This window comes from Acanthaster planci, linkage group LG21, assembly GCF_054643075.1.
Source record: "Acanthaster planci isolate LZ-2023a linkage group LG21, COTS_SCS, whole genome shotgun sequence".
Classification (NCBI taxonomy): Eukaryota; Metazoa; Echinodermata; class Asteroidea; order Valvatida; family Acanthasteridae; genus Acanthaster; species Acanthaster planci.
The window spans coordinates 6209523-6229889 of NC_141797.1; the positions used below are offsets into that span (position 1 = coordinate 6209523).

General features: G+C 40.3%; 1 protein-coding gene across 1 annotated transcript in view; it reads right to left on the bottom strand.

The window, feature by feature from the left end:
* The window catches only part of LOC110987478 (uncharacterized), a 44572-nt gene that overhangs the window by 18879 nt on the left and 5326 nt on the right, over nt 1-20367 (bottom strand). Inside the window, exon 2 of the mRNA XM_022250232.2 lies at nt 14344-14504. Within this exon, the coding sequence (XP_022105924.1) occupies nt 14344-14504 (161 nt within the window). The remainder of the gene's footprint in view (nt 1-14343; nt 14505-20367) is intronic.

Consider the following 20367-nt stretch of genomic DNA (forward strand, 5'->3'; position numbering starts at 1 on the left):
GGTCACTCAGGTCACGATGACCGAGACACTAGTGCATACATGTACATGTACATGTACCTGTACGTCAAGCATGATTTTTTGTGTCACCATCCAGCATTGTTAATACCACTACTGGTATTTGACAAAATTAACATACCGGTAACCGTGGTAACGGTAGCTTGTAAACAGGTAGACCTACAATTCAGGAAAAATTATTGATTTGTTTTAAATATTTTGTTTTTTACTTTTTGAACACTTTTTTCAATTTTTTTTCAAAACAAATATATTAATGTACAAGTACATGTATTTTGTTACATGAATAAAATAATAACAATGATCAGATGGCTCACTTTCTAGAGAATGCCCCACATGTGTATGGTTCATGAACATCGTCGGGTTACGTCATGGAAGAGAAGTGGCACAGTTTACACACACGAAAGTTTAGAACTTCAAATTGTAAAACCAATCACAGAGTGAATGAAGCAGTTGAACAGATGTATGTTCACTGTACCTAAACTAAACGGGCTTGCATCAGGTGTAAAAAGTTTTCTCCACAAACAGACAAACACACATCATGTACAGTACGGGTACATTCAGCCCACACCATGCAGAAATTGTTTTGTATGTTTTTGAATTGCCATGCTGTATACCGGTATAGTGTACCTGCATGTACAGTACGTACACGTAAGCGTAGGAGCCATACTAGATATTCAACATCATTCTCAGGGCAATCCATCAGTATCATAACTACTGTACTACAAGGTGTAAACATTAACACACGTGTGCACCCTTACTTACCTTACATAAATGTACCTACAGTACATGTAGTGTGGGCATTCCTTTCTTTTTGTGCAGTGAAGGAAACTCAGTGAAAATACTTGTTTTTCTTGAACTGGGACCATGATTTTCAGCTGGCTTTTTGTACAAGGTTTCCTTGACTACTCTTCCTTTTATGACGGATGGCCCCAACCCCAAAATGCCTCTGAACTTCTTAATCAGAGAAGGAGAAATGTCCTGTGGACATGTGTAAGTCCACAGAACATCTTCCTTTCCTGCATCGTGTGGACATCTTTCATGTCTTTTGTTCACAAGTCCACACTAGGTACATGTACATGTAAGGTTAGCGCACCCATACTGCACATGTAATGCACCCAGTACCCCCGGTAGATTGCTGCCTAACAAAAGAATTGCTGTCAAGACACGAACCATTAGAAAGACTGGAAAACTCGGTCGCAGACCTACCAGTAATTGTCTGTAATGTGTTTCTTGGTCATAATGTGTGTCGTTTTTCAGAAGTCTTTCAAGTGTCAACAAGTTTTTGTTTACAGCATCAATACACCTACACCAAGGCCCCTACGGTAACAATAGGCCCTTTCGACATTTTCGATTACATTCAATACACCTACACCTGGAGATGCGAAGTGACTCATGAAGTGTGCCCTCACTCCCAATAGCCATGGGCGCGTCAGGCCGACAACTCACATGATTGACATTTTTTTATAATTACATGCAAGTTGACAAAGATGGAAATAAAAGAGATTGAAAATGACCTTTATGAATATAATTTTTTTCCTGATAAAATCTGGAGAAAAGCGCATCAAGGCCTGAGTCAGTTGGATCCCGGCGCAGGCCAAGATTATTGCCATACCCGAGGCAAAGTTGTAGGTCGTAGATTTGATAAAGAAAGGTGCTTTACTTTGGCATTTTTCTTTTTGAAAAATGAAGAAAATTTAATTTTACTACAATATCACAGAAATCTTCATTTGCAGCACTGAAATAATTTCAGAGAGATAAAACGAAATATTTATGAAGATATAAAACAATTTCAAGATTACAACTGATTTTCAAAAAGGTTGAAGTGAACGGCATCAACAAATTTCTCAATGAATTAAACTTCAGGCACTTTTACATCATTCTTTTATTTTTCGAATAGTTACGGTCACTTGAGTGCAATTGGAAATGAAATATAGGCCGGTGAGTTTGTTTTTCTGTTCGTTTGTATAGTTTGCAGAATCCCAAGGGAAATAAGCTTGTTAACTTTCAACTAAAAGTTAAAGTGAAGTTTTAATTTAATTCCCTTTTGGGGCTATCCTACATGTGCATGTAGATTATTACTTTTCCTTATGTCTAAAGGCATGTACATACTGTAGTATCAATTTTCTTCCAAAGGAAATGATAAATATAATACAAACATATTTGGCTGGTAATTAATAATCAGTTGATTAATTAATACAAATCCATTTGGCTTAACGGATATCACTTAGATATCAAGTCTCATTGGTGGCCGTGCAAGCAGCATACACATCGTGAATGAATAACCGTTCTCAAATATCCTGGAATAAAGAGACTTAATCATATTAGACAGAGGGTTTTAAAAGACTGCCTTGGCAAAACCTTGGCAATTGCTGAGGCCTGATTGCCTGCTTTTTCTTTTTTTTTCTTTTCACATTGTTTCCCTCAATTTGTTGTATTTAATACTTTTCCCATTAAAGCCACTTGTCTTTGTACCCTTAAATAATTTTACAACGTACATGTAACAGTATCTGGCTGTCATGGGAATTTTGGCCGGGGAGGATTGACAGCCTTTGGCTTCTCCAGACCCCTGCGTGTATGCTGGCATTTCTGACTGTCAACTAAGTTTAACAGACAGTAACATCACCGATCAAAATTTTTTTGGGTCATTAGTTGTTTATTAGTTCTCAGTTCATAATATACCGGTATACTTTTATCTATGTACATTGTACATTAACCTATTTATTATAATGTCCATGATATCTCAAATATTGTCATCAATGGCAATGTCGGCATAAATCAATGAAAAAACAATGAAAATAATGGGCGTTGTGAAGAGGAAAGGGGTGCCTCTTCCTTTCTCCAAAGATAACGTTACAAAATGAAAAGCGACAGATTTGAAAAAAAAATGAAAGGAAATGGAAATCAAAAGTGTATTTTCTCTCCCCGTCTTCTCCCTTGAGTAATTCTCATCCCCGTTTTCCTGCAGCTAATGGGTGCTTTGTACCTGGTACCCTCTTGGAAACCCCCTTTCCCCTATTGGAGAAAAGTCAATGTGGGTGGGGGGGGCAGCGGCGGGGCGGCGGAGGGGTGGTGGGAGAATAAATTACCCTCCCTTTTTCGTTATAGTTTTGTATAAGAATTGATGTGAAGACAAAAATTACTGCCATCTTAAGGGGGGAAAAAGCAGAAAAAGGCCGCTGTTTGTTGGGGATTTTTTATTTTTTTTATTCAACCTAAGCCCTGGATACACCACTAAAAATGTGGTTTGCTTCCTCTGGGAAAAAATCCACGGCGACGTCAGTGGATGGGTATAGACTGGCCATTCCATCCATTGCTGCAAAAGAAACATTATTAGCTGAGCAAAGTGTAAAGACAGTCACGAATTGCTGGACTTCCGTCAAGCAAGCAACAAAGGGACTCAAGAACTATGCAAAAATTGGAATTGACCAGTATCGATGATGTTGTAGTAGCCGGTACAGCTAAAAACCTGAAGTATGGAGGAATGAAAAGAAACCATCAAAGATTTAATCAAGGTGTGATTCATGGAAAGCCTGCATGGGCATTAACTTGCACAGTTTTAATAAAATGATAAACAGGATGCCAAAAAGAAAGCAGGTTGCCTATGAGAAACAAAACAAAACAAAAATCAACACAAAACAAAAACATGTGGCGATCGACAATACATCAATGTACATGTGTACTACTTGAAGAATCTGGGCCCAAGGCACCTGATATACGTGTACTGTACATGTACATTTGTACATGTAGTTACATGTAGAATTCGAGTTTCTCAAACGCCGGTCAATGTTTTTGCGGGTTTCACAGCTACCGGTAAAAAGGTTGAACTTACTCATAAAGAGTAACAATCAGTTAATTTGTTGGCATTGCCGTCATTTAATTAGTGAGAAATGTTGATTAATTGAGTATTCAGCCAGACGCGCTCTTGCTCGTCTATTGCTTAATGTCTAGGAGTGAGGGCGCATATCATGAGTCACTTTGCACCTCCAACAAAATGGCCGTGAAAATATCGAAAGGGCCTATCAATGCACATGCCCTGGGGGTCTGAGGGTGTGTCTTAATACAATTGATACATTTACAAGTACCGGTATTAAGACAGTCATGTACATGTACCGGTATGTGTATGTACTTTATATCCGTACTACCGTAGTACACTTTACACACTGAGCAAAACGGTACATTCACAATTTAATGGTGCACATAAAAAAATACATGTACATGTACCTAATTATGTACAGGGACCGTGTACATTTACAATGCACAATGTACAGGTACCCGGTAGGTACATGTACATGTATGTGTACATGTATCCTAGCAACTACAAAATCATCCCTAGTTAGAGCCACGGTTCACCATGTACCAAAACAACTTGACACGAAACAAATCACTGCAAAAGTGGCAAGTGCAGAAAACAACTAAGTAACTGCAGACATACTGGAGTCTGGCGTACCGGTACATGTACGTTCATGTGCACAGGTTACGTACACTTTTATGTACATATCTACATGTGTAGGTCTACATTTACATTGTATACTACTGTGACGGAAAGTGTATAGGACTAGAGCTAGGCTAATTCTATTAATGAGTTGCAGTGCGCGTACCTGATTGGCTAGTGACTTGGTAACGTGTGCTGGCTAGGCATAGCGTAGCGCGCTGTGTGCACATGGTCGTGCTACTGCAGTGAGCGCTGCGATCGCATTATAGTTGGTTGCGTGTTGGACTTCGCAGAGTGAAGTTGGTGAGTTGGCACGGAGCTAAGGCATTGTCAGCGCTGTGCGAAGTGTTGCGTGGTGCTGATGCGTTGCAAGTACGTGATTGTGTAGACTGTACGTGGCTGACTAGTGTGTGTAGCTGACGCGTTGCAAGTACAAAGCTGTGAGAGCTGTACGTTGCTGTCGCTGGCTCGCATACACGTTAGGTGAAGCTCGTACGAAGTTGTACAAGTTGTACGTTGCTGACGCAGTGTGACTTTGTAGATGCGCTGTGTGTGGTTGGTGCACAGTGAATGGCTGATGCGCATGGTGCATAGTTGATGCATTGGCGTATTGCTGCTGGGGCCCTACGCTAAATTAGTGCTCAATCCAAGTAAGTAAATGCACAGGCAACCAAACCAATCTCCCAATCACTTCACTGTACATTTCATTTGTTGATTTGTGTTGATTATTGTTGAATAAATTGAACGTCCTGTACCGACAGTTCTTCTGTCAAGGATTACTTTCTTTACAGGTTGATTGTGTAATTTAACAGAGACTAATTAACACTCGGTCACAATCGGCGGTATATTTCCTCCAAAACGGTCCCGCACCCTTTGCCTTGAGGTCGCTCTGTGTGGTCTCTCGTCTGGGGAAAAGCCTTGGGTTGGGAAGATCGACTCTGCCACTAATAGTGCTTGGTTTGATCCCATCAACTCAGGGTAGGCCTGGGGATGCCCGCCACACTACTGTACACGTACAGGTCAGCATGATTTCTGAGACATACATGTGGGCCTACATTATGTGTACTAATTGCTATGTACACTAGATGTCAAATTTAATGCTGTAATGAACTGTTCACCACATACAGTGTGTGGGGCCGTGCAGAGTCCCTGAGTACCCACAACCATGACAACCCGACTGCTGATTACAGGTACGGTACATGCAGGTACCCGGTACCGGTACCCCGTTCTACATGTATGTCTGTACGTTGTAGATTTTACTACCTGAAACTGCCCTTGTAAATGTCAACACAGCATTCCAGAAATGCAAGCACTCTTTTCCTTTGCTTACTTGCTGATAAATTGTTCAAATAAATTTGAGTAAAATATTTGTTGAGTCCATTTAATGACAAATTACAAAACATCACAGATGAATCAATGAAAAGAACCAATCACAAGGCGCTGCACATGCAACTTACAGTAGGCCGGCCGGATTTGCCTAGCGCAATTCAGTCTTTTCACACAGGGCATGTATGTATGTACATGTAGATGCATGCTGCATAAACCAAACCAATGCGAAACGATGACATATCCTGGCTTTTAAGCCAGTCTGATTGCAATTGGGGGGCTCAATTGTAGCCTGCTCGCAGGCAGTCCAATCACTGACTCTGCAGCTGCAATGTGAAAGTACACGTAGAAGGAAAGGTCATGTGGCTGCACACCTAGGAAAGCCCAAGTGAAAACACGCCCCAACTGCATGTACATGTACGTAATGCGCTGTAAAATGATGATGTAGATCACACGACATGAAAGTTTTGCCCCACGAAGGTGCAATGTTTCATGTGGTTTATTGCTTATCAGAAGAGAAGAAACTTTTAGGTAACAACCTGTTATGATCCCAGTTGATCCAAATCCTTTTGTGTCTCCCTGAAAAGGTACGTGTGGAATTTACGCATGTTCCAAAAACCTATAAAAGACTCCGTAGTCATTGATTTCACTCTCAGTCAGTGCCTATGTGCTTTTAGCATGTGCGTTCCGAAATAGCCAACGTTGGGTCAGCAACTCCTTGTCTATGCCTCGTTACTGCTGGACCGTGGCCAAGGGGGACTCCGCTGAGGGACCGTGGACCCTGGAGTGTCGTGGCTCCATGTGGAAGCCGAATCTCGGGGATCGACACTTACCTGCCTGTCTGAACTGGGCTGTTCTGGTGCGGAGTGCGGAGGTGCTTGGCCCGACGACCGCGCTCTTTTAGCCATGGCACTGACTGGGCGGGGCCTAATTTTCTTCCTTTCTTGTGTTGGCTCCTTAAGGTAATTATACTCGGCCGAATATAATTTGCCTCTTTGCGTATTAAAATGTTTTTGCCGGCTTGCTAATTTTCATTGTAATTAATTGTGCTTGGCTGTGCTAATGTAAATAATTTCCTTTTATGCTTTTGACTGTCCAAATTCATGGTGTTCTTGCATGAGAAGTTTAAGTTGCTGCAAACCACTAGATTTACTTTGTTTTAATTTACTGCTTTGCTGATTTAAGTTAATAATTAAATGTTACTCCAAATTACATGTAGTTCCTTAATTGTCCTTTGCACGTATGTTTTAGTGTCCTGGTTCCCGTCTTTTGATTTTTCTTCATTTAAGAACTCTCCTTTTCATTCCCACAGTTGATGTGCATGTATTAATGCGCGCCCTGCTTTGTTGGGTCAAAGCGCAATTGCAAGGTTGAAAAATTCACCAGGTGGGGCTGGGTAAGAAAATCCGTCGTTAACCGGCTATAGCGGTACATGCACAGGTACATGTACCGGTATGTACACTGTACAGTCCATCATTTGTTCTTAGTGCATTATACATGTAAATGTACATGTATGTAAATGTTCTTTTGAGACAACACAAATTACTCAAAAACTGAAAAAGGGTGCCAAGAACAAACTTGAATCTTCCAGCTCAGTGAATACTATATACATACTGTACGTACCGTACCCGTACTACAAGAAAAAGGATTTCAATTTCAGATCAAAAGTTATCATGGTTACTGAATCATGCTTTCAAACTGCATGTGAATTCAGGTTTCTGGGACACTTTCATGCATTCAGTGGAATGCAGCTACAGTAGTACCAGTACAGTACATGTACAGTGTACATGAACATATACATTGTACATACATGTACAGTGTGTGATGTCATGCACTACGAAGACAAATTACCTGTACTGGTACAATGTACATGTACAGTATGCTAAAGGTACATGTAACCCGGTATGTGTCCTCTCGAGGCAATTGCACGCACTTCTAAAAATAACAATTTTTCAAAATGAGCCTTTAAATGAAACACCTGTGATGGCATTCTCTTAGTGTTTTCTTCAACATGACAATGACATCTTGTCAGACAGATCAGTTTCACAGGGAGTTTAGTCCCATTTACACCTCCAGAAACCAATGCACCCATCTTGTCAATTACTTCATGGATCCGATCGGTGCAAATGATGGACTGCGTGTGCCTCTCTGTACAACCTCATTCACAAGGTCAAAACACTCCCTTCGCCGGTACAATATGCAACACTAACATACATGTACATGTGTAACTTGTCGGATTTTAAAAAAAAATCTTTATGAGTCTTTCTAATCTGATGCGAAACAGTAAACTGGTAAAGGCAAACTATTCTCCTGTTGATAATTAACCTTGTCCACTGAAGCAGCAAGTGTCTTCAGAGGCCTCTTGACGAGCCTGTTTGCACATAGCGTTTGTACTGGTAAGGTACAATGTGCCTGTGTGTACATGTATGTATACACTCTGCTGATAAAAAAGTCATGCTTGATTTGAACTTAATTGCCTTCTGAACTATGGTAGAGCCACTTGTCGCAGACTAAGGGCCTGTTTGTTCCTCAGTGAGCCAACGTCAGATCACTGGTCAGGATTAGAATCAACGAGAAACAAATAGGCTTGAAATTTAGGGTAGGGTCAATTCAAATACATGAATATGTTATGTACAGAAAATGTCCATTTGTCTCACTTAAGGTACCGGTAGGGTACATGTACATACACATGTGTGTACTAGTACATGTACCGGTATCTGCTCCGAGCGGAACAAAAGATGGCGTGTTTTTTGGATACTCACCGCATACGGGTGCATCAATAATGGAGATCAATGGAGCGTTTGACGCAGAGCACGCTTATTACACGTAACAAATTTACAATGTATTCCTTAAAGTATGGTCTTGCAAGAGCCCCACTTGGAAAACTTACAACCTTTTTTGTTTTTTGCCACTTGGGGGGAGGGGCACTTCAACTCGGGGCGGATACGGTAAAGGGATATGTAATGCTGTGCACGAAACTGAGCTTAAATGGGTGCTAAATTTAGCCCTCAACAATGGCTTGAAGCAGTTAAGAGTCAACCAGCAAATGGAAGCCCATGCAGCCAGTCATTCTTTGGCCTTGCTGTTGGGCATATCACTCACCTGCCTTCCAACTGGTAAAAATAGTCTTCAACACAACAATTGAATTTTCCCCATTTTTGTAACTTTTGCATTTTGTACTTGTATACGGGCCTGTACTACCGGTAGTACTTTACGTGTGCATGTACAGTACATGTACAGTACATGTACATGTACTTCTGAATACACATGTATGAATCCCAAAATAAATTGGAATACTTAGGTGTGTTGTTTGCTCGAATACTGTACATGTAACTTCGACCATTTGCCAAAGCCCTGGATAAATTCACATTACGGTACGGTACGGTACATACCGGTACGAGTAAACTGTTCTTACCATACACCATGTATTCATGTACATGTACTTTTGTTGTTTATTTATTTTATTTATTTATTTATTTAAATCACCAACAGCGGTTGCCAGCCTATTACACTGTAATTACAGGGATTTTTTAATAAAATATATACCGGTAAATACTAAAAATACATGTACATTAAATTACATAAAACAAACCAAAGTACCGGTACAACTGCACATGTAAAATATACGGTACAGTGTACATATGTTTTACATGCAGCATGGAGATGACGATTGATATACATGTACATGTAGTGTACAGGTATGTACATACATGTACATGTATCATGGAGATGATGGTTGATAAAGAGTACAAATACATACTGTACATTTGCATGTACATACATGCATAGAAATGGCAACGGTTCATTAATGACATGTGTAACAATCATCAACCCAGTCATCACGGTCACATGCACACTGAGATTTGTGATGTACAGGTACATATATATTACATGTGCATATATCGTACTAGTACCAGTACATGTACACGTCAGGTTGGCGTGGTGGTTCTTTCGTCGCCTTCCACCTCTGCGGCCCGGGGTTCGAATCCCGGCCTGGTCCACATGTGGATTGGGTTTTCAGTCCCTACCTGATTCCGTGGGTTTTACCCAGAATATTCCCCTGGGGTTTTCCTCCCACCTCTAACATGTCTAAAACTGTAACTGCTTCTCGTTGTCTCCTCTCTACAGGTTTCTTCAGGCTCGCGAGCTACATGTACAGTGCCTAGGGAGCTTTTGAGGAATCCTTAGTGTCAGTACCAGAAATATATATATAATAATATGTACATGTACATACTGTACGTTTATTCTCAACATGAGGCAACCAATTTCATAGCCTAAGAAACATTTCACAGCCGAAGAAATGCCCGGCCAATCAGTTATTTCAATGGATGCACAACAAACATTTATTATAAAATTTTACACAACTCTCCACGATGTGTACTGGTACTGTACCGTACATTCATGTAGATCACATACGTGTACACTATACGATATGCATTTCCTGCATTCGAGCAATGGTCTATTCAGCATGTTCAGGATAACTGAATTACCGGTACATACATGTACATATATAATACACTGTCATGACTGTGCATGTACAGTACATGTATGCACTGTATATTGTACAGTACATGTACATGTACACTGTACATGTAATAATAATAATAACAAGCATCTGTAAAGCGCCATCTATCTAACAAACCATTATTATCATTTTCCCTGCACATTGGGCTCACACATCATCTGAACAACATTCCTGAAACCATCTCAGCTCCCTGGGGAGTGTATGCATGTACTAGCCTGGTGCTGCCATTTTGGCGCAAACAGCTGAACTACCATATCTGCCCTCACAGGCACGCGTACTACATGTATACCCATTTACTTCTGAGTGGAGAGAGGCACATACATGTCGGGGTAAAGTGACTTGCCCAGGATCACAACATGCTGCCACCAGCTGGATTCGAACCCCTGACCCAATGATCACAAACTACAAACCCTAACCACTAGGCCACATGCCTCCCCATACGTACATGTACATGACGTATACATGTATATAACGGCACATACTGACTGTATGCCATTGAAAGGGATGTCTACCAACAATTATAAACTGAGAGTTCTCTAGAATGAGGGCAGGTCATATACACTAAATGCGCGTATACATGTGCATACATGTACATGTATGGCTTGATTACAGAAGTTTCTTTAAACATTTAGTTTTATAACAGTTGGTTTTCGACTTGAGCAATCTGATTTCGAGTAAACACACTCAACATCTTTGAATAAAAAAACAAAACGAAACTGTACCGGTACATTACACATTATGCTTGTACAGTGTATGTAATTTACTTTTGGCATTTAAAAATTCGTGTAACGGGACATGTACATGTACCATGACATTCTACAAGTTTGTTTTCACATGCATGTACCGGGTACCTACAAATGTACATGTAAGTACCCGGTACATGTTCGTGTATACTGTACATGTACATATGTATGCTGGGCATATATTGGGACTTACAGTGAAGCTTGCAAATCAAATTTAAGCGGATTGTAAACCACTCAAGCAAAAAACACCACCCATTCTGCACTAGGACATCTTTTGAGTGCAGATACATACGGTACATGTACATGTAGCCTGCTATACAGATTTTGTTTTGTGAGGAACTTGTGTAAACATGTACACTACGAGTATGTGTACACATGTACAATACGAACGTACATGTAAGCCCTTTCAACTTTAATACACGTACAGTACCCACACTGTACATGTACGTAGTTGTGGACACAACAAATCCTCATGGGTCTCAAGTGACTTCTCATCCAGTATTGTTTGGGCAATTTACTCAGAGTATTTCATTTGCTAAAAGCAGCTCTTTGAAATTGAGACACATTAATCCGTGTCAGCTTTGGTCATTACTTCCATCTTCCCCTTCTTGCTATAAGCATTCCAAGCAAGTCTGTGGCTGACGTCTGTCGCGTTAACAAGATATTATTGTCTAAAATTTACCGGCAACCATACATGTACATCTACATGAACATGTATGTACAAACATGTACTGTACTGTTATTAATTTCAATAATAACAGACAAAATTTACACGTATTTTTTTTTTTCATACAGTGCTGTTACTGTTCACTCACTGATGACAGGATGACTAGAAAAAGAAATTGGATCAAACTTATTTCCAACAGATGGCTACGTTTTTGATATTTCGGTATCAAACTGACACATTTCAGTAAATTTACAAACAGTAGGATTTTGAGTTGAAGGCTATATTTTTTCGTTTCAATTTTGAAATGCTGGGCATTCCGGTAAAAGAACGGCTTTTGCTCAAGGATTTGGATACATGTACATGCACTAGAAAATTATCATAATACATGTACATTTCATACCAGCTGGTGAAATATCATTCAAATGGCAGTTAATTCAGAATTTGCTTTTTTAGCCAATTACATGTACATGTACTAGTAACTATAGTTGTTTGATAATTTTGGGTCAAACCTACGGTAAAATATAAAGTTGAATTTTTCTGTAATCTGTGGCTGATCTTCAAATGCATTGCCAATATAAACAATCAGAAAATTTGTCAGAGTGACATTTCCTTAGAATTGCCTACTACATGTAAGCAGGAAGTCTTGGGTTTAAGCCATCCCATCAAGCTTGTGAATTTTTGAACACTTTTCAGCCCACAACACAGTAGGTGTACAAATGTATGAAACTACACGTACATGTACATGTTCCAGGGTACCAGTATGCCAGTATAAGAGAAGAACCTACCGCCATGACCGCCAGCATACAATTTATATCTTCTGCTTACATGTACCGTAGATTACAAGCTTAAAATTGGTATTTTTCCAGAATGTTTTTTAGCAAATCTGACCACGATACTTGCCTGTTTCTGATGTGGTCAGAGGTTTGGCGTATTTTCGCCAACTTAGTTATTACAAGTGGTGAATCCAAGTTAATACTTTCTTCTCGAATGTGAAAGGAGAGCAGAGGTGGTGGAAAAAATGTCAAATATTGAGTGAAGATGACACTATAAGCAATGCCCTCTGCTACCGGTACTGTACGGTACCTTACAATTTGCCTCTTTTAGCCTGTTAGTGTTAGGCCATTTCCAATACTCAACTCCGGCTCTGTCTCAGGCATCAACTGGTTTTTTACTAGCTGACTTTGAAGCTGTAAGCGCAGTAATCAGTCTAATAGTGCCACAGAACATCAAATAAGATGCAAGAAAGCCAAAAATTACAGTAATCCAAGGTAATTTTAACACTTCAGGCCCACAATCGAGGAACGGTTTTTGGAAAGAAGCCCCAGACGGAGATGAAGTTGAGTACTGGAAAACGGCCTTAGATATGTTACATGTAAACACGATCTACAAATTTTCCAGATTTGACAATCATCAATCATTGTCATCTGAAAGGACACCTGCTCCTCTAAAAAGGTACATACATTGTACATGTAGATGATACTTCTGGTTCTGTGTTTCTTTGCACCAGCTTCAACTTGTGCTCTGATGTCACAAAACATGCTTCTGGTTAGGTGTTGTAATAACACATCCCTGGTCTTGTGGGACAAATATTCAGCAACAGTTCTATGCAGCAAGCAACAGATGTGGACCCCAGCTGACAATGAAGAGGTTATTTTAACCCTAATTTAGTGGGATCCAGCATGTCCAGGGAGGGCCAATGAGGGCCACTCCTCCCCAAAAGGAGCCTGATTGCCTCATGAGGGAAAGGTGATTTTTGGGTCTTTTTCATTTTCTGTCCTTCAGAAAGCGTATAAAGAACTTCAAAATGTAGCCTAACAACAAAGAAAGGCCAAGAAGGTTATATCCCCCACCCTAATTTTTTTTTGCTCCACCTACTGGTTTCCAGCTAATAATAGCACACAACTGTGCCTTAATTTTTCTGTTGCTCACTGAATCCAGCAAAATATACCGACCGTACACAACAGCACATACAGTACCAACATACCATATTCCAGGCAAAACCCCCGGCGGGATCAGGCAGGGACAGAAAACCCAATCCACATGCTGACCTACATGTAGGTGGGATTCGAACCCGGGTCGCAGAGGTGGAAGGCAAGGACAGAGCCAGTACTGGTACATCAACCTACATGTACCTTGCTTGAAGCCAAGCTACTTGCATGGTACAAACAATATGTTTCATCATTACTGAACTGCTTTCAGTGTACATGTATGTACAGGTACTATACCCTATCCAACAGGGCCCAATTTCGTGGCACTGCTTTCCGCAGAATTCTGCACTTAACATGTGCGATTTCCATTCTGCACTAACAGAAAAATTCTGCGCTAACCAGTTAAGCACACTTGTAATCCTTAGTTATGTGATGTACATGTACACATGCGCACAAGCCAAAAGTCCTCGCTAACCTGTGAAATGCGTTCGTCCTAAACACAGAATTTTCTGCTACAGTAAGCGCCGATTTTTCGCTTGCAGTAAGCGGCGCCATGAAATTGGGCCCAGGTTTTAGGCAATAAAAATCCAAGGAGTTAACTGCTCACACACATGAACATGTAGCGGTACCCGTACATGTATGTAGTTGGATCCTTTTGAATTCAGCATGGTTTGGGTTTTTAACATCACTTTTGGTCTCGCCTGTACCTTGAGCATCTCGGCAAGTCCCCTGGTGCTCTCAATGGCCATCACGTTCTGCACCTTCTTGGGCAGCTCCTTCAAGATGAGATCCTCAGCGATGAGGGCCCTGAAGCCGTACATGTGGATGAGGTCATCCACGATGCGTCCCTTCTTGGAGCCCGGGCCACCTGAAGGGTTACGATGAAAAGATTGAACAAAAGATAAAGAGGAAACTCTTGTGAGCACTCTTATGCCTGGTTTGCCGCAAAGACACGACGTGGCACCACCTTAACAGGCAATCCTCCACGGTTAGAGTTTTGAAGTGTACATGTACATGTACCTGTTGCTACCGGTACAGATCTGAGTTGCTATTGGTTTGTATTGTTTCCAATTGATTAAACACTTGTTACTGGCTTATTAATCAGGATGGGGCATAGCTGACTTGAAAATGTGAACCTGGCAATGTCTCTTGTTATTAGAAGTACGCACCAGTAAATGAATGCAGGTAAACAACTTACTGACTGTGGTTCCCCCACCCCAAATATATTTGGATGATAAAATTCAGAGCCAACATACCCACCCTAACTTTATTTTTTCTTGGCCTAAAAAAATCAAAGTCGTCCCATTCACTACAGTGCTGTACACCTGTACAGGTTGGCAAACCACTACCTAGCGGTACATGTACATGTACAGTGTATGTACCTTGATACTGTCGATCTCACAAAGGGGCAAAAAACCTTATTGTGCAAAACTGACAAAAAAATGTTTTAAAATATGACCTACATGTATTTACATGTAATCCACATTTTCAACCACTTTTGTTTTACGAACTGGGAAATTTTTTGCATTGTCACGCAAAGAAAGGTTTGAAAAATGCTAACCCACACTTTTTATTAAACAGTGATTCATTAACACACATGTAGCTTGTTAAAACTTCGTAAGATTGTAAAACCTGGAGGTCTTACTTTTCCCCCATTGCGTTGCAGTTTTGTCACTTTCGTCACTTACACATGTAAGTGGACCCAAAAAATTGTTACATTTTGCTATCGGTACATTCAAGTTCAACACATGCCCAGGTGTTCGTGTTCAATATCGTTCGCAGGCATGCACACACTCGCATCTTGACCAGAGCTGTTTATAGTGTCTATTTTTGCTCTGGTACCGAGGGCATTTTTGTCCCTTGGTGATAGGGATTAACCGACCGTAGGTTTTAACTGATTGGCTGATGTCCGATCCAGTCCAATGTTTTTACTGACAATAACTGAAAATGCAACCTTAACCACTTGCTGCTGGGGTTGCTGGTACCGGACACATGTTCTTTATACACGTGGCTGGGGTCTCCGAAAACGGACAAAGGGAACTGGGCCTTGTAACAAAAGACCGTACTCGTAACAAAAGACCACGTTGCTGGGCATTACCAAAATTTTTTCACTCTAAATAATGGATATAATCCAGCCTTGTTTTGAAATAGTATAACAGGGTTCGGGGCATTTAGAGCGAGCGGATTACCACCGGGGATAAAAGTGCTCCACCACGTCTACGGCAGCGATGAGCCACACAGCACCGCTGCACGCTAATCTGGCCCCTATTGAAAGAGGTCAGCAGCGCACTGTGCCAGGTTCGCGAACAAAAGAAAAATACGCAACACTGCACAATCTGGGCTCTTTTTACAAGGCAGCAGGCCTGGCTGCAAGTACGGTACATGTACTCCAGTGTCAATAGATGTTGTCTGTCAGATTAGAGTAGAACCCAGACAGTCCTTCGCGTGGGTGTAAGTGTCCAGTAAATGAAGGTACATGTATGAATTTTTAAATAATTTTGAAAACAGAAAAAAAAAATTATCCCATCCAAGCATCATCAACATTCATAAATGCCCCCGTAGCGGTTTTGATGCAAGCCTGCTCATACCTGTAACAACAAGTACACTCCCTTAAAATTTAAAATATCAGTTTAGACTTTACAAGTAACAAGATTAGTTTTTTGCCTTTATCGTCACTGAGTTGAGAGAATTGTACATCACATACAGTACATGTAGCTCCTCACGCGATACCGATGGTGCTCTGTTGCATTGTAACCACTGGATAATTTTGTTTTTCAAAATCAGGGTCTAAAATTTTCAACATTTTTCAAGCCTATGTAAATTATCACATAACCCTTTGTAAAAATAACAAAATACCGGTACATGTGTATACTGGTTAAATTTCTGTTCACGCAGAAATGTTATGCAGTAAGCTGTACAGTAAACTGGTGCCATTATGCTGCATGGACTGACACGTACCGGACTGTATAGATTTAAACATGTCACAACTTGGATACTGTACACATACAATGTAGCCTAGTGATCATTACATGTAGCTCGTGCTTGGAGCAAGACGTGTGGCTCTACCATGTCTACATGTACATGTACATAGAAGTATGGCATCCAGACGATTTTTAAGATCAATAAATTTAAAACAAATACATGCACCAGTAAACTCATTAATGTACATATTGGACAGCAATTAAATCTCTAAATGAAATTTACATTTTTGTCTGATTTTTTAACTTTTTCAAGATTTGTGGATTTTTCGGATTTCTTTTGAAGATGGGTCTCGATTTTTCAAGGTCTTGAAAACTTTTTAAAGCTGTGGCAATGCTGCTCCGTTGTATTCAAACCCAACTCATGCAGTGCACACATACATGTGCATGTGCATGTACAGTGCCTACAGAATAGACACAAAGCACCTCGGGCTGAATCACGGCTAGCCTTTACCGGTAAGTCAACATGGTCAAAGTGTACAGTACATGTACATGGCACCAGTGCATCATGCTCGGCTCATGGCTTTGCCACTCACATTGGTGTCTTCTTCATGCCAACGGCAGAGGTGCGCGTCGTGTCCAGGTAGCCACGCACGCCTTGAGTGACCTTCAGACTGCTTACACAACACCTCATGGTGCCACACCCAGTGTACATGTAGTTCCCAGACTCTTTTCATGGTGGTCAGTGGAAATGGTAAACATGTACACTGACTGCTCCTTGACTCCGCCGAGTCCGTGGTTCATGCATTGAGTTGCGGTACTGATCACAAAGATGTAATTTTCGGAGATATTTTACACGGGTTTAACCGTGGTACAGTATAACTGTTCATTTATCTCACCAACTGACCAAATGAAAAAAAACACTGTTTTTATTCATGCTCAAATAAAAAAAGGCATTTGTACATGTGTACATGTACATTTTTTTGTATTTGCCAAAACTGAGCGCAGGGTTTGTTCCTTTCTTCAATTTAACACCGGCACTCAATTTTGCACATCCAACGTTTTGCCAATGTTGCTGAACATTGGCCCGATCAGATGTCCGATCCGATCATCATTTGATCCCTACATGTACTTGGTAAGACCAAAAAACGTAGAGACAGAGCTTGTCTCAAATGTTTGTTTACGATAAGTAAGAAAGTAAACAACATTTGGCTGTAATACTTTGGCTACAAAAAGTGCAGATTGGAAAAAATATAGATTTTTTCCAGGTTTTTGTCACTTCGTGAGATCGACGAACACCGGCATGTGTATGTACACTGTACATGTACATGTAACATGTATTGGCATACCGTACATCCCGTACACATACGTACATGTACATGTAGTATGTACTGCATGTGGTATTTTGCCTGATGGAATTTAATAATCATTTGCCATCAAGGCCAATTGGTCAAGTTAAATTCATGCATGAGTTTGAAGATGCCACACTGTGAAGAATCCCTAGGTTGGACTTGCAGTGTTATCAATTGGCACTTGATAATCTGCCGAACATGTCCCTCAAACGTTCATGTACATGTACCAATTGGCACATGTACATGTAACATGTGTAAGCGTCCTCAAGACCTGGAGGAACATACATACATACATGTACATGGTACACACGACACGTACATGTACATGTACATCCATGCATGTACATGTACATGTATGCACTGTACAGTACATGTACTCGTTCATGGAAAAAATTATAATGTTCATGTTTGAGCAGAACAAACATTATCATTTTTGTACATGTGTGTTTGCACTGTAGACTAAGGACATAATCAACCTTTACATGTATGATGTTCTCACTCCATCACAGGATTGGATGACAAGCACACCATGCATTGCATGCATGAACCTACATGTACGTGTATGCGGGAAGTTAACCAGTCAAACAAGAAAGGACATTTTTCTCCTGAATACATGTACATGTAGTCCATTAAGTACATGTACATGTAGTCCATTAAGTACATGTACATGTAGTCCATTAAGTACATGTACATGTAGTCCATTAAGTACATGTACATGTAGTCCATTAAGTACATGTACATGTAGTCCATTAAGTACATGTACATGTAGTCCATTAAGTACATGTACATGTAGTCCATTAAGTACATGTACATGTAGTCCATTAAGTACATGTACATGTAGTCCATTAAGTACATGTACATGTACAAAGTATAAAAGTAAAAATAAAGAGGAACAGTATGGCACCGGTACCTGTTAAATTAATCAAGTCACAGATGCATACAAGAAATACCGTAGTACAAAATATCCCAGAGGTCATGTACCCGGTATGAGAGTCAAAAAATTACCCTGCATCTACAATAAACTGTCTTTTTTAAAGGCCACCAGTCACTGCAAGCAATAAAAATTAATGTGACTGGTCAACCTGGGATTAGTACATGTACAGTACGTAAATGTATGCTTCACATATTTATTCAAACATGTACACAAATGCAAGGGCAAATAGGCCTGATCTGCTAATTATCAATCACTTAATTATACCCATGTAAATACATGTACATGTATCTGCAAGTACAGACATTCACATTCACTTATAATATCATATTGTACAGTACGCTGATAGAGGCACTTTTGCATGTTTGGCTTTCAATTCACCGGAAAACTTCTCCACTTTTAACGAGTGTGAAGTGGATGCATGCACAGGCAGAAATAACAATATTTAGGTGGGCAATTGCCGATTCCAAGCATGACCTCTCTGCGACATTTAGTGCAGGACTACCGGTACTTGTGTGTACACTCTTTCTCTCTTGGTACCTTTCCTCCCGGCCTGCTATTATTGTTTCATACTGCCTTTGCCTTCTGCTTCCAGACGGCGCCCCATGCCAGGGAAAAGATAACAAAAGCTGCCAGGGGTAGTCTCTGTAGGGCACTGAAAGGACTGACATTTTTTTGCTTGCTCAACCCCTTCATTTTCATTTAAAGGAACCAGGAAATGAATTTTTCTTTGGATCTCTTTTTGTGTATCTGTACTCTTCTTCCATATATGAAGACCGTTTGACATCTTTTTTGAGTTATGTGAACTGAACTGTGCACTTTTTGAAACATTACAAATTGACCAATCATTTTGGACAAGTGAGGGCGCTTTTGCTTTGATGTAAATCCAGGAAGACATGGTTCAGGTTGCATGTTTTCATGTTCAAATTGTGAACCCCAAATTTGCTATCTGGGAACATTTCTGTGTAAAGGATTTTTGCCGGATTATCGCCATATATTTACATAGCAATAAATTGCCAAAGAAAATAAAATCTGCCATACTGGTAGCAGTGGTTTAAAAAATCTAGAAATTTTCTGTGCACAAATCAGTGCAAAATTGAAATTTAGTGCCTTGGATCTGCTCATGAATATGCAAATATGCATTAGCACAAAAAAACCAAAAAAGCATCAAAATATGGCTTAAAATTGCAATTAACCAAAATTTAAACTCGGGTTAATTAAAATTCAAAGAAGCAATTTCAAGGGTTTTTAGTAAAACTTAAAAAAATTTCTGTTTCCTGGTTCCTTTAAAGCCCACCAGTCCAAGTAAAGCATACAGTTAGATGCTTTATTTACAGACCTGTACCGGTATCATGCACAGACCGCTACATACCGGTACATGTACATGTACATGTTATGTGGGGTACATAATACCCCAGTAGACTGAGACAGCCAGCCCAGTAACAGTATCCATGAGCACAAAGGTGAAAATTGTTGGTTAAGCATAAAGAACCCAAAAGTATTGCACGTACATGTACATGTACATGATAC